The sequence below is a fragment of the Alosa sapidissima genome, chromosome 13, assembly GCF_018492685.1.
Source record: "Alosa sapidissima isolate fAloSap1 chromosome 13, fAloSap1.pri, whole genome shotgun sequence".
NCBI classification, from domain to species: Eukaryota; Metazoa; Chordata; class Actinopteri; order Clupeiformes; family Clupeidae; genus Alosa; species Alosa sapidissima.
The window spans coordinates 14,728,999-14,754,227 of NC_055969.1; the positions used below are offsets into that span (position 1 = coordinate 14,728,999).

Genomic DNA, 25,229 nt, shown 5'->3' on the forward strand with positions numbered 1-25,229 from the left:
GGAAAGCAGAATTTTGTTCATGTCACTTTCAATCCACTTAAGTCCTACATCCAAATCGCTAAAAATGTAGTCACTGGTCTGCCAATACATTTGATTTAATTGTAGTTAATATGAATCATCTGGTTTTAATATCACTGGTCTGAGTGAACTGTACATTTCTTCATACTGTAGACTATAAATCTCTTCATACTTTAGACTACAGTACAGTACAGAAGGGAACCATACACTCCAGGGAAAATGGATGCAAAGCACATTTTCACACACAGCTAATGTGTTTTGGGGTGAGAAGAGCCTGATCATTTAGTCACAGCAGATAGAACAGTAGACTGCAGAAGCTGGATGGCTGAAGGTAAGCCGGTGCGTTTCTCAGGTAAAAATACTTTTAATGAACTCTCAAGGGATTCTCCAGATTAGGAGATTGATTTCACACTTTCATTATCTTTTCATTTAATACTCTTTCTGTATAGAAGAGGTCATGTCATGAAATGACTTTCAGAGCAAAGAAGAATCTCACAGAATGGAAAAAAATGGCTGTAAAATCTTCAGGAAACATGTTTTGATGTACAATTTCCTTACATCTGTATCGCAAAAGTATCAGATGGGGAACTGAGAACAACGTGTTTACCGCTTCAGCTGAAGCTAGATCAGATTCTGCAGCTGACACAAATTGCTGGCAGACAACGTGAGAATGGTTTCAGTTTGTCTGTTTTTCACTCCACCGCCCTGCTTTCTGCCTCAGTGGTGAAGTGAAATCTTAAAGCTGGTTGTGAAGACTCAAGAGCTATACTCCTTAGAGGCACAGGCCGGGGTTGTTTTTCTGTTTATAGAAAGATCACTGCAGACAACGCTGATTAGCGCCATTCCAAATTAACAGCCATCTGCGCACCTGTCAAAATTCATCAACAAGCGGATATCCAAATGTTCCAGCATGGCACGGTTCCTAAAAGTAGCATCAGAGATGGTGAGCGTCAGGTCGGGCCATCATGTTTCTCATGCATAGGGAAGCATGCATAATATGGATACGAGGAGAAGTGCCAATGTTATTAGATTAGTTGCCAGAAATTCCTCAATGAGAATTCTCTACAATCAAATTGGAAATTTAGACTTAGGTCTTACATTTGAAATTTAGATTTTGTATTTGAGTAACCCACCAAGGACAAACTGGGAACAGTACACTGAAGGAACTGTTAGAACAAGTTTTGTTCTGATTTCTGATTCACATACCGTTTTACGTGATAAAAGCAATACACAACTCCATTCTGGTAAATTTTTAATCAGAACTTTTGACATTATTCTCTAGAACCAGTACTGACAAAAACCATCAAAGAGTACAGCTTCTTCTGCTTTTGTCCACATCTATTTGCAATGGGTTGATTTCCACCAACTGCCTGCACTTTTGGGTGCAAGAGGATTGGAAAGACTTAAAATCTTCGAACCTGCGCTGAAGTGAAAGCTGGTTTGATCGAAGAGACTGGAAGGTTCTCTTGTGCGAGGAATTATAAGATATTGATAGAGGACTTCAAAAAGACCTGGAGGCGTTTGAAGGAGCAATTTCAAACCTTCACTAAATTGATCAGATTTTCAAAGAGCCCTCGCCTATCGTTCCCAAAACTTGCTAAAGCTACAGTAAAGGAAGATCTCTGCAAACAAACCGAACACAAAGGAAGAAACTGTAGCAACTCTGATATCGAGCTGAGCGATACAAAACGTAGGAGTTACAAAGTCACAAGGGTGCACTATTAAAACGAATTTGCATTGTTTTAACACATCTCTGTAAACACAAGTTTGTTAAGTTTTTTTATTTGTTACACAAAATGTGTTGAAAATAACACAACTTGCATTGAAAACAACTCAACTTGTGTTGTTTGTTTAACACATCAACACATCTCTGTGTCCAGATACAGTACTAGGGACAACACATTCATTTTAAGGGTGTGGGTTTCTCCCATTTGTGATAGTAGTTCTGATAGGCAAGTAATACCTATACGCACCAGCCGATTCCAGGGGGCCAGGGTCTTTGGATGACCGCTACTGAAACCTCCTCAAGGCCTCCGTAGTGGCATCAAAGCAGAGGCAACGCTTCTTTAAAGAGCCTCTCGTGCTGCTCTATTAATAATTCCCTTTGAGCTGGCTTGAGTTGGTTTCTTACCAATCAAGATCAAAAGTGCACGTACTTGCACTAGAGTTAAAACGCTGACTTGCATGAAATTGGAGGGTTGCATGTGTGTGTGCATGTTTATTTGAGTGTCTGTGTGTGTGTGTGTGTGTGTGTGTGTGTGTGTTTTCCTCTTCAAACCCTTAGCAGCCCGCAGCATGTGTTTCAGGTGGATGACATGTTGAGCTGACAAAAACAAACCCAGTGACATGATTTGTAGTCTGTTACCGTAGTCCCATACCCCTCGAAAAAATTCCATCCAGATAGAGCTGACATGAACTCCTTTTGAGAAATCACACTGCCTGATGAAGAGGAGTAAAAAAGGGGAAAACATGCCGTACTGTAGCTCAGTAAGGGAGAGTGGAAAAACAAAAACATGCGCACAAAAAAAATAGAGCTTGGAGCATTACGGATGCCTAAACAAGACACAGGAAATGTGCATGGATATGTGTGTTGTTCATCCACAAGCCTATATCAATAGGAGACGGTCTTCAGTCGATATTCAGGGTTCAAAACAAAAGTGCACAATGCATATGTCGCAGCATTTCATGGGAGAGTAAGAGAAAATAGAATGCATTTCTGGGGTACAGGCTGACAGCAGACATGAAACAGGAGCGCTCAACCAGCACTGAGGACAAAGCTCTTTGTTTGTGCACAAGTGTGTGTCTCTGACTGTGTGTGTGTGTGCATTTTTGTGTGTGTGTTCTTATGCATGGCTGCAAGCTTTTCATTTTTACTTTTTAAACCATTTTCAAACTCTGTGTGATCGTGTTCTTATATGTGTGTGTGTGTGTGTGTGTGTGTCACATTAGGGCTTTGGATGACAGATGCGGTACAAGTTTACATCCTCTCCCACACAATTAAAAACGAACACAGACATTTACTTTCAAGACTTTTAGTCTGACAGCCCATAGAACCTGAAGTCTGATTGATGAGTGTTCTCCTATGACAGAGTCAAAGGTTGTCTTTGCTTAGCACAACAAAAAGCTGAAGTACAATACCTAATGAGACATCAAGAGGAAAAGGGAGGTTATATTGCACACACCACACTCCAGTTCTGAGTATGACTACAAACCAGATTCCATAATGGATAAGCATCTTTTGATCAGAACAGAAAAGGTGTGCTGGTGTGTTTTAGAATCACATTTGCAATTAGGTTGAGATAAGTAGAGACTGTATGTGAGGAATGAGATAGCCTTGCAGGTGATTGGTGTTTCAAAAAGAGAGTCTTTTCACACACAAAATCATTTCGAGTCAGGTATTTTTCTTCTTTAGTTGTAACGTGTCCTCGCTGTGTTTTTTCCACTCACGTTGTGTATACACATGGGATTTTAAAAAGTGAGCAAGGACGGTTAAGTCGCCCACTGTCGACAGATGGGGAGCAGTGGAGAAGGAGAAAAAACAAAGGTAACTCAAGGTTCTTCTATGAGCATGGAGCAATTTGTCCCTGAGTGGCTGAAATTACCAGCCTCTTTTTTCACTAAACACACACACACACACACACACACACACACAGAGAGCAGTAGCAGCAAACAACTAGTCTGGGGTCCGATTCAATCTTCAAGGGTGGAGTGCTGAGTGTAGGCGCCCAGGTATCTTGGGTTTATCTCCATATTGGAGAGGGTCGTGTAGATCAATAAAACCACATAATGTGATCATGACATCTGAGAGGGGGGTCGGGATCACACCCGGGCCTCGGGAGCAGTGCTGTTGTTGGGCTTTCCAGGTGTGACTGACATCCTACAGTAACGCAATCAGTAGCAGGGCTGGAGCTAAGCCCTAAAAGCTTGCAGGCAGTATATCAAAGATAAATGGTGGGGGAAAAACGAAGCATCTGTGGAGACAGCGTTTCTTATTGGCTTTCTGTAAGGTTAGCCCAGACACTTGTAGAATACAACATAGAATACAGCTCACCTTCATGCCCTTGGCATGCTGAATTCAGCCTCAGCAGGATCCGATATGCTATCGACTGTGTTACTCTAAAAGACTCCACTCTTTGACACAAGACGCTCACGTAGTGAAACATTTTACACTCTTATTCCAACACACTGATAACCATTTTTCTGGCATTGATTGTGATTGTGTTGTTCCCTTTGGAAGGCGGTTGGGGGGTGGGGGGGTTGTTTGTTGGCGTTTCTGGCCAAGTTAGCGTATGTCCACTGATCGATGCCCTGACATCTAAAGGGCTCTTCGCGTTGAGAGATGGAAAGCTACAAATGTGCTAATTCTCCTTCCCGATGAGTCACACAGACAAAAGCCATTTCTCATTGCCGGGCATGTCGTGGCTCTCAAGCCAAAGCAATAGCACACAACTCTGTTCATGTGCACCTCTTCGGAAAACACACACAATGCATTGCAGACCTTGGGTGCCAAATCTAAAAGAGCGCAGTGCAAATGAAAGGAAAGCCTTCAATTTATGTGGAGAAACATTCTCTACAATTAGTGTCTCACTAAAAACTAAAAACTGATTAATATGTTGTTCTTGATGGCTTCTCTGGATGCCCACTAGGGTTACTAGAGCCAACAGCAAAGGGGAAGAAAGATATACAAACAAAGAGAAATCGTGCCTGCCAAGCATATGACTCATCAGCAATAATATGAACACGTACAGTACAAAAAGAAATGACAGACTGTCCTAACATAACTAAAAAAATTGTCCTTGAGAAAAAAGGGAAAAGAAAATCTCAAAGGGCACAGTTCTACCTCAACAAGTTCTTCTCTACCTCTAGGTCCTTTAACGCCTTGGAGGAGAGACGTGACTGTACCTGTGACTTTGGTAGATGACAGTTCACAGGAACGCTCAATGGAAGCTAGCACACAGGTGCTGAAGGCAGGCAGGTGGGTATTAAAGGTATAAAAAAAAAAAAAAACTGGAGTACCAATTTAAAAAATGTCCATTTATGTTTGCTGCTTTGGTTCTTTGACAGGCTCCATACCTAGCAGTCAAACTTTGCTTTAAAACAGCTCTGACAACTCTGACATGAAGGCATTCATCTTCGACTTTGTTTCCTGGGCTATTTCAAATGCTGGCGTGAACTGACGAAGTGCTATGCAACACCCCACCCCCCCTCCTCTTTTTCAGTGTGGCTTTCAGTTGGAAGCTTAAGAGATCTAGCTTCTAGAAGGCTGCTGTCACTGACCATGTATGGAGCTCGAGCTCCCAAACGGCCGCATTATCTGTGCCCCTATATGTGTGTGTGTGTGTGTGTGTGTGTTTGTTGCCTGTGAGCAAATGCCATGCGGTGAATATAAATAGCCGGACACGATCAGATAACTATCAGAGACGATCCACACATCGGGATGGACGGTGGCCTGTCATAAAGCGGGAACAAACAGAGATGTGATATCCACCCCCCACCCCCCCCAAAAACCTCTCTTTTCTTCACTTTCAAAGCTGGTGGGGAAGCAGAACCTGTGTAGGTGTGTAGATAAACAGTGCCGTGGAAAAAAGAGCAAACACAAGCTAATCGGAGACCCTAAGCAACATGCAAACCAGGCCCCACGCTGGAGAGTCGTGCTGACAGCGAATATCAATATGAAAAGGTCACATCCCAGATCTGCACAACGGGAGAGGGTGTACTTTAAATTTTGATGAGTGTTTGGTGATCGTATCACTGAGGCTTCAGGTGTTTTTTAGCCAGTGCCACAGGAGCAATGCCATCAGAGAGAGAAAGACAGAGGCAAAATGCAAAATGAACCGCTAAGAGTCATTCATTTTCATATCTGACATTGGAATTTGGTATTAATATTGATGTTGAACGTTATGTAGTTGTCAAAAATAGACTAATTTATGAATTTAACATTTAAAAAACATATTTTTGGTGAGTATGTGTGAATACTGTAGATGTGGCATATCTTTTTAACTATTTATGTAGTGTGATGGTTATGTTCATTGTTTTAAATATGAGCATCACAGAAAAAGAAAAAAAAAAATATTTTTTATAAGCATGACTACCTCTACAAGTTTGCAGCAAATACAATTTGAGGAAAGGGCTCTTCCGGACTTTAGACATACAATCTGCGGCCGGATAAGACCAGAACACCTGTTCTTAACTTAGTGCCAGCCCTGTTGTAAAGGCATCACTGACATTTGTTTTTTCTCAACCAGCCCTCCTATTTTTCTGAGCGTGAAAAACTTTCTATAGTGTTCCCAGCTGTGATACAAATTACACAAGCATCTCTAAGCCCAACTATACACACATAACATATTCACAAGGTTTACTGCGGAGTAATTATCTCCGTGGAAAAAGGCAATTACAAGGGCACATCTCATTAAACAGTAGAACCATGCTTGGGTCTTGGCGTATGTGAAATTGTGGTAAATTCAACAAACAAACGCAACAATCCCCCTTGGGATTGGTGGCACGTTCCCCACCGAAACTGTAATTACAAAGCTAATACAGGCTCGGAATTGTCTATTCATTCTAATTACATCGCCTGTATGCACTTGGTCCATTCCGATATGCTGAACTAATCCTATATGGCCAAACCCAACCCCTGCTCATGACGACAGGAATGGCTTAAAAAAGCAACAATTAATCATCTGGTTATATACTGCACAGCATAACAATCTATTTTAATCAGTCCAAAATCTTGATCAACCACAACTCAACAAGCAATTCTGGGGAGGGCACACTTTCCTTTCTTCCTGCTAAATATAGAACCAGAATTCTCAGCTATGTGTCATAAAATCTGTCAATGCAAACACCCGCACGTAAAGGCCACCAGTTCAGACTGGTACAATGTATTCCCTTGTTTCCTAGCTGTTGTCTTGCTGTGGACCCTTGGTGGGGGCATTCCCACCGTGACCTGAGTGCAGGACTTTCCCCGGGGGACTTGGGTGAATGGGAGTCTATGGGAAAATGACCTTGGCCAGGAGTCAAATCCTGGGCGGCACAGTATGTCTACGTCTCACTTCCTGGACTATTCCCACAAACGTTAGTCAGAACCTAACAAAATACACATTTCTGAAAAGACCCTCCTCTTCAAGCCCCTCTATGACATTAAACAATCAACAAACACTGTTGTTAGTTACTCAGAATATACTGGCATAGCATGACCCCCCTATTTTCTGGAAAGGAAGCAAATAGGACAAATATCCTCTAACATTTGATGGGCCCAGATAAGCCTCTGAAATGTAAGAGCCTAGATAAGGCATCCGTTTCCCTATAGAGCACGCCTGTGTATGAAATCTAACCAGAGGAAACAGAGGCTAGTCTCATCTTTGAGGAAGTCACAAACTCGGCCCTACTTTGAATATTTTCCACCATGTGTGGCTGGCAGAGTTCTGACTTAAAGCTCAAATAAAATTGGACTCAACACCTTTTAGGGTCTCTGCCAAAAAACTAGGGTGTTAGGCTGTGAAGACTTGCCAAGTTGTGACATCTGATTTGATCTGGAGTGGTGACGACGCCACCTGAGGTCTGCTTCTGAGAGACTTGAGAGAATACTCAGTTCTGAGAACTGTGAGTCATTTGCCTGACAAATTAAGTTCTTCATTTGGCGGAACCAGACAACTGTCTACCAGCCTCCTCCACTGTCTCCATTATACACAAAGGGTTCTGTCGATTGTTTCTGGTCATGACCATCATCCATCGGAAACATTAAAAGATGTTGGGGGGGGGGGGGGGGTTGTCTTCCCATTAGAACTTTTAAAGGTAACGCTTCTAAGTCACCCAGAAAGAGTGTGTCAAGCATAGGGTTTTGTAGAAATAAGAACAAAAAGGAGAGGTAGCCTCCGTCTGGCTAAAGTTAATTTCACCAACAAAGAGCAGCGAGATTAATGGTCATGGCGGAGAAAATGACTCCCTTTTGCAAGCCCCTGATAAACACACTTTGCAATTATGCTAAATGTTAACGGCCAGCTGAGTGAAATGTTACGCAGATGCAACGTCTCCTAAATTAATTAGAGGCGCACAGGAATGGGAGGGGATGTGACTGTAATTCGTAAGCTACAGGAGGTCGAGTCGAAGCTTTGTTGATGAAAACTGTTAAATCCAGGAGGGGGGGATTGTGATACAACGGCAAATTGCCTCACTCTTGTTGACGTGGGTGATTGGCATTTGCACATGAAAGCTTTTCTCTTTACCTCTTATTAATGCACTCCATTGAAATTGAGTTCATTAAGTCTTAACAAAACCGGCAGAAACACATTTCTTAGCTATTTCAATTCAGAAACACTCCCTCAAAGAAACGCATTAAAAACCCTGACAGAAGTCATCATTTGACTTTTACCCATTTTTTTGAAAGGTGTAGCAGTATCAGCGATGCACTGAATTGCCATAAATAAATAATATCTGGGCCACTGAAGCACAATAGTACATTTTCCAGGAACAATGTCATCCAGAGCAACACTTTGAAACACATGGTGCATGACAGCGGCATTTTGGGTAAGTGCCTCTGCCCCGCATCTCATTCCATTGAAATATGTCCTCTATCTGAGCTCAGCTATTCAATAAACATCACAGGGTCTATCTCTTGAAATGACAGTAGCAGTTGCTCTCGCACATATTCAATACTTTCAATATCAACAATTCCGACTTGGGAGCACGAATTCAATATCTGTTCTATTATCATAAAACAAAAATCAATAATGCATAACATGCCAACGCACAGCAGCACAAACATTGCAATCAATGTCTCCGCGAGAGACGCGCAGATACATATTTACACTGAGGGACCGACAACCGGTAGGGACACCGTGGTTCACAGTCAGTCATTCATTTCATTCATTCATTACAGAGTTTTTGTTAGAGAGCAGGCAGCTTTGAAAAGTTGAGAAGTTCAGAACTGAACAGTAGAATGAGAGATGAGCTGCTAGTAGTTGAGGGGACGAGTCTGCATGCATGCATGCGTGCATCTGTGCGTGCATGTGTGTGTGTGTGTGTGTGTGTGTGTGTCCTCACTTAAAAAATGATTGTGACTACTGCAGTGAGAGGGAAAAGAGGGAGAAACACAGACACACACATCTCTCACTGACTGGGTGCACACACCCACTCACACTCACTCACTCAGAGCATGAATATTGTTATTCACCTCATATGCCCAGGCATTTACACACACAGAGAAATGTGCACACATACAGTACATTCACACACGCCAAAAAAATCTGTCAAACTCCCAACGGAGCTCTGCTGAGTGTGAAACAAGGAGACACACCTCACCAAACACACACACACACACACGCACACTGAGATCCCTGCACAGCAGTCAGAGTCCCATCTAACCCTACCTGTAGCCCGCGTCTCCTCAGAATACTTGACTCGTCCATGCTCCTGCTTGTCCACTTCTCCGGTGCCTCTCACACACACACACACAGAGAGGCAGACTCCCTGACACACGCAGGCTGTGTCTCGCTCTTTAGCGCTCACACACACACACACGCACGCGTGAGCTACTGCTCCTCCGCGGCTGTCTGCCGGTGCATAGCCACGCTTGCTGCACTGCCTTCCAGCCCCCCTCGGCTCTGGCACGCTCGATTCTGATCTTAGCAGCTGCTAAACACTTACATCAGAACTTATCTGATTGGAGGGGGCCAGTCAGCTGACGCCCTCCCCCACCACCGCCTCCGACTGCCTTCACGTTCCTCTCTCCACCCCCTCCCCCCTCCTCCAACACCACCTCTGCTGGCACCCCCGTAACTTCAGAGACAGTGAGTGAATGAGGGTGGGTTGTGTCTATGTGTGTGTGAATGTGAATGTGAATGTGAATGTGAATGTGAGAGAGACGAGAGCGAGAGAGAGAGAGAGGTGCAACAGAACAGCAGGAGGGGAAAGGAAGAGAGAGAGTTAGAGAGAGATAGAGAGAGAGAATGTGTGTAAGAGAGAGAGGGAAAAAAGAGATAGCAACACTAAGTCAGCGTAGCAACCAAAGGGGGGGGGGGGGGGTCGATTCATTTCCCTTCAGTGGCCACGCTCTTTTGCACCCTAGGTGACCGTGGAGAAAAGGGGGACGCGGGGGGGACGAGGGGGGGGGGGGTGAGTGGATGGAGGTGGAGGAGGGAGGTGAAAAGGACGAGGATATCCTGCTGTGGATGTTGTGCCACTGCTAAACAATGCTGCGGGTATCCTGTCAGCTCGTCCACCTTTCGGAATGGCTGCAGCACGAGACGGTGTGGCGGGACAAGGGGGAACAATATTCCCAGTGTTCCTGCACAACATCTGTCATAACTTGTGTCTGTCTCTGTCTCTCTGTCTCTCTGTCTCTCGCGCTCTCTCTCTGTCTCACTCGCGCTCTCTCTCTGTCTCACTCGCGCTCTCTCTCTGTCTCACTCGCGCTCTCTCTCTGTCTCACTCGCGCTCTCTCTCTGTCTCACTCGCGCTCTCTCTCGGTCTCACTCGCGCTCTCTCTCGGTCTCACTCATGCTCTCTCTCGGTCTCACTCATGCTCTCTCTCGGTCTCACTCATGCTCTCTCTCTGTCTCACTCTCTGTCTCTCTGGGTGCAGATAAGCAATCCGTTGAGGATGGGTTTGGGTTTATGGAGCTAGCTGGGAAAACCGGTCAAAGCCCAAATGGATGGAGAGCACAGCTGGGGGTCAGACAAAGATAGGGAGAGAGGAAAAAAAGAGATGAGGAGTGAGGGAGGAGTGAAAGAGATGTGAGAAAGGCTTGAGTGATTGACCAGGAAAGAGTGAAAGAGTGACTGTGAAAGAGAGAAAATGGAGGATTGTGTGAGAGACAGTGAGAGTGCGTGAGTGAGTCAGAGAGAGAGACATGGGGTGAGAGAGGGTGAGAGAGTGTGTGTGTGTGTGTGTGTGTGTGTGAGAGAATGAGTGAATGAGTGAGTGAGTGAGTGAAAGAGAGAGAGAGAGTGAGAGTGAGAAGGTGAGATTGAGTGAGTGAGATAGAGAAGTAAAGAGCAACAGAGAGAGAGGGAAGTGGGCACATAGTCACAGTGGCACTTGGCACCAGGAAGCCTGGAGGAGGGAAACCTCTGTTCTGACCCTGGCCACCTGCAGTGAAGAGGCGACTGTGTGTGTGTGTGTGGGGGGGCTCTCCTCTGCCTCCAGTTAATCAACAAGTTAGACCACTTCATACCGCATCCCCAACACCAACGGCAAAGCCCCCAAAGTCAATTTGGAGTGATTTCATGCACTGTTTTGCCCGGACTCTTGCCGGCGCGCGCCGTTCGGCTGAAACTTATCTCCCCGACCCCCCGGGGCCAAGTGCCAGCCACCTGCCGAGAAAACCACCGCATTGTCACTGTGCACCTCCCTGCTACGATCAGTGTGGTGTATCGAGCCCCCCCCCCCCCATCCCCACACACACACACACACACACACACACACACACACACACACACACACACACCCTTGTGCTGAAATGATTAGCATTAAGAGAAATAACTTTCTCCTCCGATTGCCATCGTCGCCAATTCCATCCGGCAATTTCACAGTCTGTTTCAGCTAGTGTTTTTCTCCATACCAACCCTCCTTCCCTCCCTCTCTCTCTCTCTCTCTTTCACACTTGCCCTCTCTCACACTCGCGCTCACTCATTTCAATTCGCACCGACTGCCCTGTGAATATTAAGTGGATACCCCCTTCGATTCGCTCCTTGTCTCGCCAGCCAGGCACCGGTGATCCCTTATCACGCCGAGACTGGTCGGCCAACTATATCAGACTGGGAGAAAAAAACCCTATCCCCTGTAAAGGTCAGACAAATGACCACATAACATTCTGGTGTATCTACAATGTACTCAGTCTGAAAGTCTATGGCCAGACACCCATTAATTTGTAGAGCACCGATAAGGGGCTGAGAGAGAGTGATTGAGAAAGAGTGATCGAGTGAGAGAGAGAAAGAGAAAGAGAAAGAGAGAGGGAGAGAGTGAAAAAATCCAAAAGGGCAACAGTGCGTAATCTTAATGTAACTGTATTCATTTTAAAACCTTTCAACCTTTTCATAAAGGGTGGGTTCGCGCGCAAAAAAAATAAAGACCTGACCTCGCACAGTAGGAACAATTTGGCCAGATTATCCCACCGGGAATGAAAACATCCCGCCCGGCTCGGCTGACTGGGCCCCTGATTCGCTCGTCACACTCCGTGGCTCCTCAAAAGAACAATTAGGGAGTTCCATTTTTGGAGGAGAAAAATAAAGAAAGACACTCTCACATACACAAAAGCGATAAAGGGAAGTCAGCAGTCTACCTTTTGCGAGGTTTGAGTAATCAGATTGACTGTAATACAGTAAATCGTATTTAGTGCATTCCCACATTGACCAGTGAGATGTAAATATTACATACTTTACGTACTCTGCATGTCTGAGTGTACTCAGGGGAAATAATCTGAACAATGCTCCCGCCATCAACTCCACACACAAACAGGATTTCAGAATGTAATAGCCTGGAAATGACTTCATTAACAGAGTTAAGAGAGAGAGAGAGAGAGAGAGAGAGAGAGAGAGAGAGAGAGAGAGAGAGAGAGAGAGAGAGAGAGAGAGAGAGAGAGAGAGAGAGAGAAAGAGAAAGAGAAAGAGAAAGAGAGAGAGGGGGAGAGTGAGAGTGAGAAAGAGAGAAAAATAGGACTTGGATAGCAAGCGCTTATTTCCTGCCGCTTCGCAGAGGAAGGTAGCAGTGAGCAGCGGGCGAAGCACTTGACTCGACCTTTTACATGCATCCGGTTTTTGGAGAAGCAGGACAATCCCCTGTTTACCAGTCAGCCGAGGGCCTCAAAGGCTCAAGGCTGGAGGGCTAAGGGGGGTGTGGGGCGGCTGGGGGAACAAGGAGGAGGCCCCCTGGGACACAGGCCTGTGCCACAGCCTGATTGTCATTGCCTCTGGATTGGGAGGAGGGTGGGGGGGTGGCTGAATGGAGGGTTCTTTTGGCAAAGGACTGACTTGGGAGGAAGCTTGAAGGCTAGGGGTGGTGGTGGGGGGCTCAGGAATGGGAGATGGGGTAAACTAGGGAGGGAGGGGTGGAAGTGGGTTTGGGGGGGGTGGGGGGTTAAGGCCAGGGCTATTCGTTTCCTCCGCAGTAGGAGGGCAGCTGGAATCACTTCCTTCCAGAAATAATATGTGTGTGAGGACAGTTGGGGTGGGTGGGTGGGGAGGGGGTGGTTGAAGAGTGGTGGACCAGGGAAGAGATATGAAGGATGGGGGCAGAGGAGTGGGGTAGAGGACGAGGGGGGGGGGGGGGGGCTGGTGCTTCAAAGGTAGACGGACAGACGCGAGGGCGTGCAGAGAGGGCTGATTGAGTGACCTGCCTGGCCGCTCTCTCTCCTGCCCTGCCTGGGGCAGCTTCACAGGGTCTGGGGGGGATCTGACGCGGCCTGGAGGTCTGAAGAGCGCAGAGCCCCGCAGAGAGAGAGACGCACCCCCCCAACCTGCGACCTCAATCTCGCCACTCCTTTCCAGCGAGGGCCACATCTGAGGCAGGATGACGCATGTGACCCCTTTGCTGCCACATCAAACCTCAAGGACAAAAGTGATCCAGGCACAAACTGACCTCTACATAGAGAAAAAATATAAAATACTTCAAACGCCACTGTGGACAGACCATCCTTACCCATTTCACTTATATTTTCCATTATATGTAGTGATAGAAATATAGTGCCTAACCAAACACTGACTGAACACCTACGGAATATATTCCTACTTTATTCGGCCATTGAGGCTTACACGTTTCAAAACTTGTCAAATCATAACACAATCTAACATGTTTCCATTTATGCTCCAACACATTATAATTTACTGCAATTACATTACATTTGGCAACTAGCAATAGGAGACCCTAGTCCACCAACTGTGTGATAGATGAATTACCTTTTACCTTAGGTTTGTTTCTCTCTGCTCCACAGGGAAATATATGACAATGTCACAGTCTGATAATATAATAATGCACCAAGAAATGCTCTATTTCACGAACCACCCAGCAGTTTGTCAAAGCCCCAACACCTCTGCTGTCTCCACTACATCAAAGTGACAGGCCGCCCCCCCCCATTTACATCCTGGCCCAGTGTGCCCCCAGAACAAAGTGGTGTGTTGATATATTTCACCCACAAATACTGTATTTTCTGTTCGCAGCTGTGACACAGAAAGGTGACTTATCAAGGTCAGCGGAGAATGTTATCACTGAACAAAGTAGATTGTCAAATGTACTAAATTTTTCAGTGGGGGAGGGTCGATTAAAACCCGTTTTCTGGATCTAATTGGAGGGGAGTAAAAAGAACGTTCATCAAATTCAGCAACGATACACTTGATTTTCTTTGAAGGTGCGACAAAAGCAACAAAAGTTTTATCCTCAGCGATACTCCTTTGGGACTGCTTAAAAAAAAAAAATTCTGGTAGACATTTTAATGTCACACAACACCAAATTCATCACCATTTCATAGTCGACTATGATGGATGGGTGCGCCAAGACAGCTGTCACAAACAACAGACCACCAGTCGGCTCACGGAATCAGACTACGGAGTATGAGATGACATCACTGCTGAGATAGGCCAAGGTGACGGTGGAGGAGAGGAGAGACTCGGGGGTATCTAGAAAGGACATCTCTGAGTGCTATAATGAAAGGGTCTTCCAAAGCCCACAAAGCCACAACATTGGGATTATGACTTATCTTATCTCCATATCAGAACTGGGCAGCCTATTGATTTTCTGTCACACCCAATCATGGTCAAGAGAGATGTGCCAACGCAAGTAAGGCGCATACAGACACACACACTTACTTTTATACAGTCACACACACACACACTTTGTTGGACACACACACACACACACACACAACACTCTATCCAGGGGCATGACATCATGCCAAGAGGAAAGAAGAGACAAAAAGCAATAACAAGAGGAGCCTGAGGCGATTGAGATCTTGTGCAAAGAGAAATAGTCTCTGCCAGACTTGAAGCTCCAGGCACTTTGCCAATACAGAACCACAGACCAAATATCTGATGCCCTGATAACAGTGAATGGGGAAAAAGAATGAGCTACAGTACTAGGCTTCGACATCATGGATCTGTTATATACAGTGGAGGCAGGCGGTAATTGAAATCTGTGAATTGAAATGGTGGAGAACTGTGCCTCCCCACTGCCTGTGAACCTAGTTTTGGGGAATTGCTTTTGATAAAAACAGTTTTGTAGGTCTTATTGGCTGACTATCATTCCATGTCTCTGAGGACAAAAAAAAAAATCCAAAAGGCATTCACCCTCAAAGCACAGCTGTCAATGTCAACACTGCGAACCTTATAAAAAAAATGGCATGTTCTGGTCCATTTGCTATCTAAAAGCCATTGCAAGCCCTTAAAGGACGCGATATGTAAACTTATTCCACTGCTTGGCTGAATTTCCCATTGTCCTACGTAATTTAGAACGACCATTAACCATATGTTATTTGCACACCTATGAAGTAGATCCATTTTTTTGGCCGTATCACACTTGTATATTAATGCGCCGAACTTAACCGTCACGTTGCATCCGAGCTGTAAAATGCAGACGTTCAGAACATAGTAACATTGTAGCATATGACGGAGGTGGCTTTTAGCTAGATGGATGACAGCAGGCTAGGTAAAATAGCGATGTTTCAAAGCTAAAGTTCATCAGAATCTTGGGATACGCCCGCTTGACAACGGGAGAGATAGAACTAACGACTGGCCTTTGGCTGTAGCAACCATCCATTTAAAACTAGAAACGGCAGTTTGTCCTGCAAGTTGAGAAATCAGTTGATATGTGTCTGAAGAAAGTAGTTCTACAAACAAGAGTTTTAGCGATTAAAACGTTTAAATTGTAACAGGAAATGAACACAACGCAAGTGGCAACAGTGGAAAAGCGGGATAATGGACTCCACGGTTGTCTGTTCACAGAAGTTAATGCACTTACAGTACAAGGTTTAAAAGGCCCTCCGCTTCGCGTCAGGGCCGTTTTACAACCTCGACCATGCATTAACTTCTATGAACAGACCACCGTGTCGTCCATTATCCCTTACATATGTGTTTATAGAACAGAACTCTGAGAAATATCCGGTGGTTTCAAAAACAGAGCCAGCTCTACCAGCCCATAGTTGCCTTGCCAACACAAAGTGCAAAGCCTGTACAAACAATAAGAACACTGAGCATAGCTATAAACATGCACGGCTTGCAAGAACCCATAGACACCAAGTTCACTCTCGAAAGTAGCAAGATGCCATGGCTTATTTTGGTGCACATGGTATAGTGCATGCAAAGAATTTGGAATGTACTACATGAAGTCTAAAGTTGGGAATTTTTTCTCTCTCAGAGTTTGTGTTCAACATTTATTTTTTAGTGCAATTTTTGAAAATATTAAACTTGGTCCAGAGTGTTCCATAATGTGGAATTATGGGGTTTCTTAATTGCAATATACCGGTTTGAAATTGGCTTAGGACATAAAGTCGCTAAGAATTAGAATCTCTTCATTGGCACCATTAAGGACATGAAAGCTCAATGAGTCACCAAGGCAGTGAGGAGGGTGTGAGGGCAGTCGTTAGGACAAGGGACGGTTTTTGGAGGGAGTAAGGATGGGGGGGGGGGGCATTCAATAATAAAAGGCAGCAGTGAGCTCTTTATGCCAGAACTTCAACTGGAATGACCCATCACGCACCAGCAGCGTGTCATAATGAATAAATAATTCTAATAGATTGCTCATTTGTATTCCAGTCAGCACGAACGCTTTTCCAGGGGAAGTGAGGTACCTGTCGATATGGAGAAACAAAGAGAAAGATCTTACATGGCCAAGCTAGAGAGGGGATTGGGGGTGTGGTGGGGGGTTGGGGTGGCGTGGGGGGTTTGGGGTGTCATGGGGGGGGGGGGGGGGGGGTGTCAGTGATAGAGAGATTATCTCTCATTCATAAACTGCTTGGTATAAATGCACAGACTCCGTATCACAACATGGCAGATGAATTTCCTTTCTGTTTGTAATGCAACTTGCCCATATACGCTGAGGGCCACTGATACCGCGGCCCATCTGAAAGGGTAATAACCTGGCCCGCGATGGGCTCTGTCCATAAGCTCCTTTCTGGACGAGCGTGGGCACTATTCTATCTAAATCCCAGCGTGAACACCGAGGAGTCAAGCAGGGAGCTTCGGCTATGGCTGCCACTGCGGTTGCGGTTGCGGCTGTGCCTTCAGCTGCGATGCACAAGCCTTGTATTAAAAGTGAATCCTGGTCTGATAACATGATAACAGTTTGAGGGAAAGAGCAATTTGGTTAATGAGGCCCGTGTTGTGAGGTGCTGCGGTGACAGAGCGCTGGTGCTCGGCACAACCGGCAAGAACCACCCCCCCCCCCCCCCCCCCCGCTCTCTCATCTCCGCAGTAGGCTGACAAATACCGGGCAGTTCTAATCAATCTTCCCCCACACTGCATTTAAATTCATCTCCGATCTTGCAGTGATAACAGTCATCCACTTTAAATCATCTCAACAGTTCAAATGAGATTTCTTAATCTTTTCTTCCTATTGAATGCAAGCATGCTTCATTTTTTTTAAATAAAGACCATGAGGAAATCGTAGGCTTGTATTCATGTTGGCCTGTTCAACGTAGGCCCTGTTGTGTGTGTGTGTGTGTTTGTTTGTGTGTGTTTGTGTGTACTGGCAGGGCCAGATGGTTCACAGTCCCCTTTCATCTACACCAGCTTTCATAAAGCTTCACAAAGTGGTCTGCAGTCCCCAGTTTTTACCAACCCACAGAACATAGGAAGACACCAACGCAGTGGAACCCAATGGGACTACCGTGCCATTGGCTGTTCATTCTGTCTTTGTTTGTATGCATATGTGTGTGCACGGTTTTGTGTCCGTTTTGCTTTTTCACTCAATCTCTTCCCCAAAAAGTGCCATTGACAGTCCACAGACACGCTAGCCCCTGCTGATATCAGTGCGCTGCATTCAAAGGTAGGAGATAGCGGCAGGATGAAGGTTGCTGCATTAAAAATTCAACGTGGGGCGTGCACGTAGCGGGGGCATCCTCTGTTGGTCGGCATTGATTTTCCATTGAGGCCCGCTTAGACGCACAGGCATGTAAACGCACTGATAACGATAATGCAATAGGCGTCTTTTTTCCCCTTCCGCTGGCGTCCAGATGCAGACGTGACCCCAGGACACAAAAGGAAAGGGAATGAGGAAGGTCTGTGTGAGCGAGGATGGAGAGAGAGATGGAGAGAGAGAGAGAGAGAGAGAGAGAGAGGGGGAGTAAGGCAGATAGGTAGGAGGGATGAGTTGAAAAAGGAAGGTCCTCAAGTCACCCAGCCAAAGAAGGGTGGGCCAGGCAGGCCAAACTGATCGGGCCCTGTCGTAATGACATTCTGTTTGTGCCGCGGCAATCGTTAATTTCAATCAGTCTCTCACGGCAGGGGTTCTGGGCCCTTTCCCACACACACACACACACACACACACACACACACACACCACCCCGGGGTCTAAGGTGAATTGAATGAGATACGGGGAGGGCGCCTGGGGAGCCCTTCACCGCCTCGCTGTGCTCTCCTCAGGCTGGGGGGGAGGGGGGTAAGGGGTGATGAGGGGGGATGTGTGTGTGTGTTGGGGGGGGGGGGGGAGGGGGCATGACATTAAGGTGAAATCTGTGAAGGCTTTTTAAAATCAGCTCCATAACCGTGACCTCCCAATACTCAGTTATCATACCATCAGAATTCATACACCGTAGCACAGCAGGATTGCCCGGTGTGTGTGCGTGTGTGTGCGTGTGTGTGTGTGTGTGTGTGTGTGTGTGTGTGTGTGTGCGTGTGTAGAGTGGGGTTGAGGACACAGAGAGGGGGACTTGTTTCTAAAGAGAACTGTCATATCGCTGATGGTCCCGTTTCTAAGTGATGGATCGACAGGTTTGGAAGGAGCTGCCTTCGTTCCTGCTCATTACGGCTCACCATTTCCAGTTTCCCCGGGGAACCCTTATGTCAGTTCATCAAAACCAAAGACAAGTCAATATACTGACACAACACAAGGCAAAGGCACAGAAAAAAAGGGGGGAAAAATCCCCCTACACATGGGGGGGAAAAAAGAAACTGTCACTTTTGCGCCCGCTCTGGGAAGCTCCTTCTTCATGCAGACAAGTGCCACATCAGGCAGGTGACTGAATCAACGATTCAACGGATCCCACTGCAGCACACAACAAGGCTGTGCTGTTTATCTAATGGGCTCTGGTGTATACTGCAGACAATGAAGGCTCTGTGGATTACGCACAGCAATGATGTCATGCTCAACACATTACACTGGAAGGAAGAGCAGAGCGGGAACCACAGAAAAATAACACAGACATACACAGAGACACAGAGACATAGAGACATGGAGACACACACACACCGACACACACAGAGACAGAGACAGACATACACAGAGACAGACATACACAGAGACAGACATACACACACACACACACAGAGACACACACAGAGACACACACACAGACACACACACAGAGACACACACAGAGACACACACAGAGACACACACACACAGACACACACACACAGACACACACACACAGACACATATCACTTCCTTATTAACTCAATTTAAAGGAGTCAAATGCAAAGCATTTCACCTGAAACATACTGAAGTTCACTGAAGACACCCTTTAGGTAAAACACAAAGACTGTTTCATAGACGGTCACTGAAAGGTAAAGGTATTTTACATGGCATGCAAATCTCCTTTATTCTGAGTGTTGCCCAGCTAATTTGTTGCCATTTTAGTCATTAGTCATAGGCTTTCCAATAAATGGTCATCTACACAGATGCTGGTTCTGCTGGGACTGACTGATGGTGTTTATCCCACAAATGTGACAGATATGTTAAAATAATGGCCAGAGAACTCATGGGAGAGCAGACTAGCAGCATCAAATGAAGAATCATAAAGGGAAATCTACACACACTCATCTCATTTAGATGAGAAAATCAGAGGGCTTCACACAGACTGCCCACAGACTATCTGCCTTTATCTTCCGATGCATGAAAGTGCTAATGGGAAATGTGAGAGATACAAATCTCGGCCACATTTGGATGTGCTCTGGCTGGCTAACTATGTTTTCAGGAGACATTAAAAAAACTGATTTGTTTGTGATGGAGAACGTATCAGACTGATCCAGAACCGATGGAAAGCTACAATCTAACCTTGGTCTTTAGATCCCTTAACTAACATAAACATTCAGTAAAACATAATTCCATGTTGCTTCTCATAAATGGTTAAATCGCTCCTCTTCAACTCAAAGGCAAGGATAGACAGATGTCCTGATGCATGAACAGTTCTCCTCAGGTTGTGTTTATAGTGGCTGAACGCCACACCAAATGCCTTAACAACTGACCAATGTAAAAGCAACAAAAAAAGCAACACTGCCCCCTAGCGGTCATCTGTAGAAAACACCTCATGAGTTCTATCCATATAACTGTATAATGTTTGACTACAGTTTTATACATGAAGCAGGGAGTATCATTTCAAGGTGTTTCACAGACACTGAGACCTACACCCTCTCAGATCAAACACAAAAGGACTGTGTTTGAAAAAGACTTTTGACAAGAGAAATCTTGAGCAGTTGTCATGTTTTGTGTCATGTTCATAAAAGTGCACTTCACAGTTCATCATGTACCCTATCAGCAGGGTGAAATGTATCAGAGAAAGAGGTTAGATAAACCAAATTAGACTAAATAAATTGTTTAATGCTAATAAAAAGACAAATGCACTCCCTTCTGTCTTCACACCCAAACTGGCGTAAAAAAATGTGCTGGCTTTGTCTTTGTTTATAATTCATCTTTGAAAGCCTGCTGTAAAAGACTGAGCATACATCACAGTAAACAAAAACGAGCTGCTCTCCCTCTAGAGTGATTTCCCACTGAAGCTCCTCAGACAGGACATTCCTCTGTGTAATTGCCATGGAGACCAAACATGACATGACATCAGCCCCTCACAGGGAACACCGTGCGCTGGAGGAGCTGCGTGGAGAGACGTCTTCCTCACTAGTCCTTATTTGTCTCTGACTCCACAGTCCTCCATGGCCACGTCCAGATGGCCTTGGTGTACTCTAGGCGGACGGGTTAGGCTGGGCTATGTTGGTCAGGGCGGGAGGGTGACTTGAGAGTGTCGGTTTACGGGCCACGGCAGGTTTGATTCATGTGCATGTCAGGACACTCATTAGGGCAGCCTCTCTGGCCTGGTGACAGGCTCTAAACACAGGGGCAGTGCCAGCAGCAGCAGCAGCAAGCTCAATCTGTTTACAGCCTCATCACTCTGTCTCAGCTTCACAGTAGGGGCCAAGACGCAGGCCAAGGGGACTCACACGCCCACTGACATGCACCAAGATACAGACACTTATTAATCGTGCGCAAACACACGTACGCTCGCACACACATACACTTTGGCAAGAAACATGGGCAAGCTGAAAACTCACACACAAATGCACACTTGCACTGCAACCCAACATAAAGTCCAAACATATAGATGTTTGCGCACACACACACACACACGGTTAAGCCCCCTCCTGCTCGCAGCTTGCAGGGCAGAACATTGAACGAGGACTTAGCCTATAATTACCCTTTACTCTTGCTGATGCGTGAGCGACTTGATCTGATTAAAAAAGCAAACAGGACAGCAGTCGCTCAGGCTTCTCAGTAAACAAGATGGAGATGCACTGTCAGGAGAAAATTTCAAATCTCATCACCAGCTGACAGGAACACTGAGAGGCTAGAGGCACTTAATGAAAAAATTTAATATGTTTATCATTATCTTCTTTATACCCAGATATAAATTCCATTCCTTTTTTTTTTAGATTTTTTAAATTTGTGTAGTGACCTTGTGATGGGTTTCTCAGTGCTGGTTAATAAATGATATTCTCCCCTGGTGTGCCAACAGAAAAGATCATCCACACCCACACAGTGGGCTAAACTGATTGGCTGCAGTCAAGCTCAATGCAAAGCACAATGCAGAGCAGACCAGAATCTTTATGAGCTGCAACTCACAAATTATTTGGATTCAGTCCTCTCCTGGCTTTGCTCGTCGGTACATAAGCAGTGTTCTTTAGTAGAAAAAGCAACACATCCTCAACACCTGTCTGTAGGAATGCTGAAATGTGGGGACTCCATGTGAAGAGCCATCGTCACCCGATAACTAACACTTTTTTGTGTCTTAGCCCAGGGGTTCCCAAACTTTTCCACGACAAGGCCCCGCAAATACCACTAGGTTCTGGCCAAGGACCCCCGTGATGTGTTATTAAACCCATCAACAATACTACTGCAAATGTAAAAATACATCAAGCTAATCCTAATAATTATTTTGGCCACAAGCACTTCGCGATGGAGCATACAGTGTGTAAAAATTGCATTTGGGGCTTTCTGCTATACTGCAGTCATTATCATGAAAAATATAATGTTCAGATATGCGAAAAATTATTATAATGGCATTGTATAACAACCCTCATAGTAATAGGTATATTTTAACATTTTCAAATGTATTTATTTGTTGCTTTTATTTTTCCTTCTGACTTGCTGAGGCCCGCCTGGCACCCCCTTGCGACCCCACTTTGAAAACCACTGTCTTAGCCAACAGCATTCCAATTTTCAAACCAACCTTAAACGCAACCAAATCAACAATGACAGTGGACCACACAACTGCTTCCAGTGGACTTTTCCACTAAATTCACCAACACTACAGCATGACCGTGACTATCGCAGGTAGCAGGTAGGTACAGTTGAGTCTGAGAGCATGAACGAAGGTACAAGAGTGGACTTACCAGGTTTGCAGTGAGGGAGGGGGCCGACTTGCCCATAGTCTGAGATCGCATGCGCACCAGGTTGGAGGTCTCTGATGCAGGCTGCCATGCTGGTTGGCTCGACACATAGGGCAGCAGATACTTTCCTGTGGAGCAGAGTGACAGAGAGAGAGAGAGAGAGAGAGAGAGAGTTTGTTTGTTTAATTTAAAGGCCATTTCCGCAACTAAGGCTATTTAATGGCCAGAGCATTGTGTGTTATAGAAACTTAAATGTTTTTTTTAATCTATGCTAGTAAGATATTCTAAAACCTTCAAAAGGTGGGACTTTACTAAAAACATCACAGAGAGAGAGAGGAAGAAAGAAAGAAAAGTAAAAATGGAAACAGGGAAAGAGTGAGAAGGAGAGAGTGCCAGAAAAAGGATGACACATAAATGAGTAAGAAAGTGTAGTTGCAATCAAGATACAGGGTGCAGCAATGTGGAGGATTGCAGGTGTGGGAAATCTCCACCCAAGACATCACTGTCTGAATATCTAAAAGTCATAAACCCAGAGTGTGGCAACAGCGGACCAGTGGATGAATGTCTGAACGCACTCAATGTTTTTAATTTGCTAAGTGACCTTTTTTCAGAAACATTGTCAATACAGACATTTGTACCGCCTTTTTTCTCAGAACATTCTGATGATGAACATCCATTCTCCCATTAAATTAAAATATCATTAGGGGGATTAAAATGTACTGTTCATCAATTCTTGTTGATAGGCAGATACACCAAAAGAGGCGGCCTCATAATTTTATTACTCTAAAATAAAAGCTAAATAGAAAGCTTTCAATTAATAGTTAATGAGCGATTCTCAGACAGTGTTTTTCTAGCAGTTACTCTAAATCACAACGACAGCCCTATCCGTCAGCCCTATCAGTCGATGTGAAAGACTGTTGGGACAACACAGACTTAAAGAGTTAATCGGGTCACCGTGGCGTGGACACAGGCCCCTTACATCACTGCAGCAGGTTACACAAGAGTCACACTTCTGAACATGAGCTGAAATCAACATCAATTGCCCAACGATAGCCTGGTGTCACAAAGAGAAGCAAACTGCACTATACATACTATTCATCTGGACTTCTGCTTTTTCTCAAAGGCAAAAAGACATTGAGAAACATATGCAACATACTGGTATTCCCAGAAAAATATCTGCATCAACAAATAAACATGCCTGCTGCCCTTGGGTGAAAAGCAATTCAGTGCTTTCATAAGAGCATATAATCAAATTAAAAAAAAACTAGGGTGAATTTTCAATTAAATTTAATAGGTTTTGGAAAGTCATAAAGATTAAACTGTTTTATTTCTGTGAATCATACAAATGATTCAGATCAGCTCTAAAGAGGGAGAGCTACAGGCTGCTAAAGCTAGGTGGCAGCAGGCAGACAGCCAAGACCGCAAGTCAACAACAACTCAAACCAATTTCATCGAAAACGGGCCCTCTCCTTCCGCCAGACTTTAGACCTAAACAAACGATACTTTCACTGGAGGGAAGCCTATATAAGATCCACTGGGGAGACATAGTGGATTAACTAGGAGTAGCATGGATTAATGACACACGTGGCTTGGGAGTATGTTGCGTCTGTCTTGATTTGAATCTTAAACCAGGGATAGCCATTTCTCCTACAGTGTTTAAATACCACCCTCCTCCTCCCTCATTAACATTTACTGATCTTAAGGGGATATGACTCAAGACTTTGGTTACCCAAATAAGCTAAGGATAGTTTAATTAAAAGTGTAGCTAAAGTCTGAACACCCCCAGAGCCAGTGGAAAATACAGCACAGTGTGGATATTTGCAGGCCTACTACTCCTTGCTATTAATCCCTCCTCATAGCTAGCAGAACTGCTGGGATTTCAGTTCCCAGAAGAGGAGTGTTTTTCTTTTCTTTTTTTCCTACAGGGAACTAATGGACACTATGGACAGAGAAAGATTTATTTCCCCCTCTACATGAACTTCAAACCACAAAACCATTTCTCATGGAGTCCTAGCCGCCATATACTGGTCCTTTGTGCACCCCGAGCCCTGAATCATGCTTGTGTTTTTGTCAGTGAAACAGTCCTACTGCAATGTCTATAGAGAGTTAAGATGTGGGAAGGATTGAGCTCAAACAATGATCTAAGTCTGGCAGTGGAATCTGTGAGAAGTCTTTCACATTTGGTCTCCATCACTGCTAAGAGACCGCCCCTGACATGACACACTTTCCTAGTGCAGCAGCGTGTATACTGTGATGTCAACTGCCTGACAAGCAGCTCTCTGGCGAGGCTTCTGAGGGGGTTGTCGCCTGGCAACAAACTTTCACCTGTCCCTTCCAAGGAGTATGATTCTTACAAGCATGACCTTCAGTTGGAGCCTCAAGGGGGTACAGCCTGTCCTTTCTCG

The 25,229-nt window shown here is 45.1% G+C and overlaps 1 protein-coding gene across 1 annotated transcript in view; it reads right to left on the bottom strand.

Annotated features, from left to right (window-relative positions):
- Positions 1-25,229, bottom strand: part of mast4 (microtubule associated serine/threonine kinase family member 4) — a 112,166-nt gene that overhangs the window by 62,911 nt on the left and 24,026 nt on the right. The window contains 1 exon segment of the mRNA XM_042058652.1: positions 22,828-22,952. Within this exon segment, the coding sequence (XP_041914586.1) occupies positions 22,828-22,952 (125 nt within the window).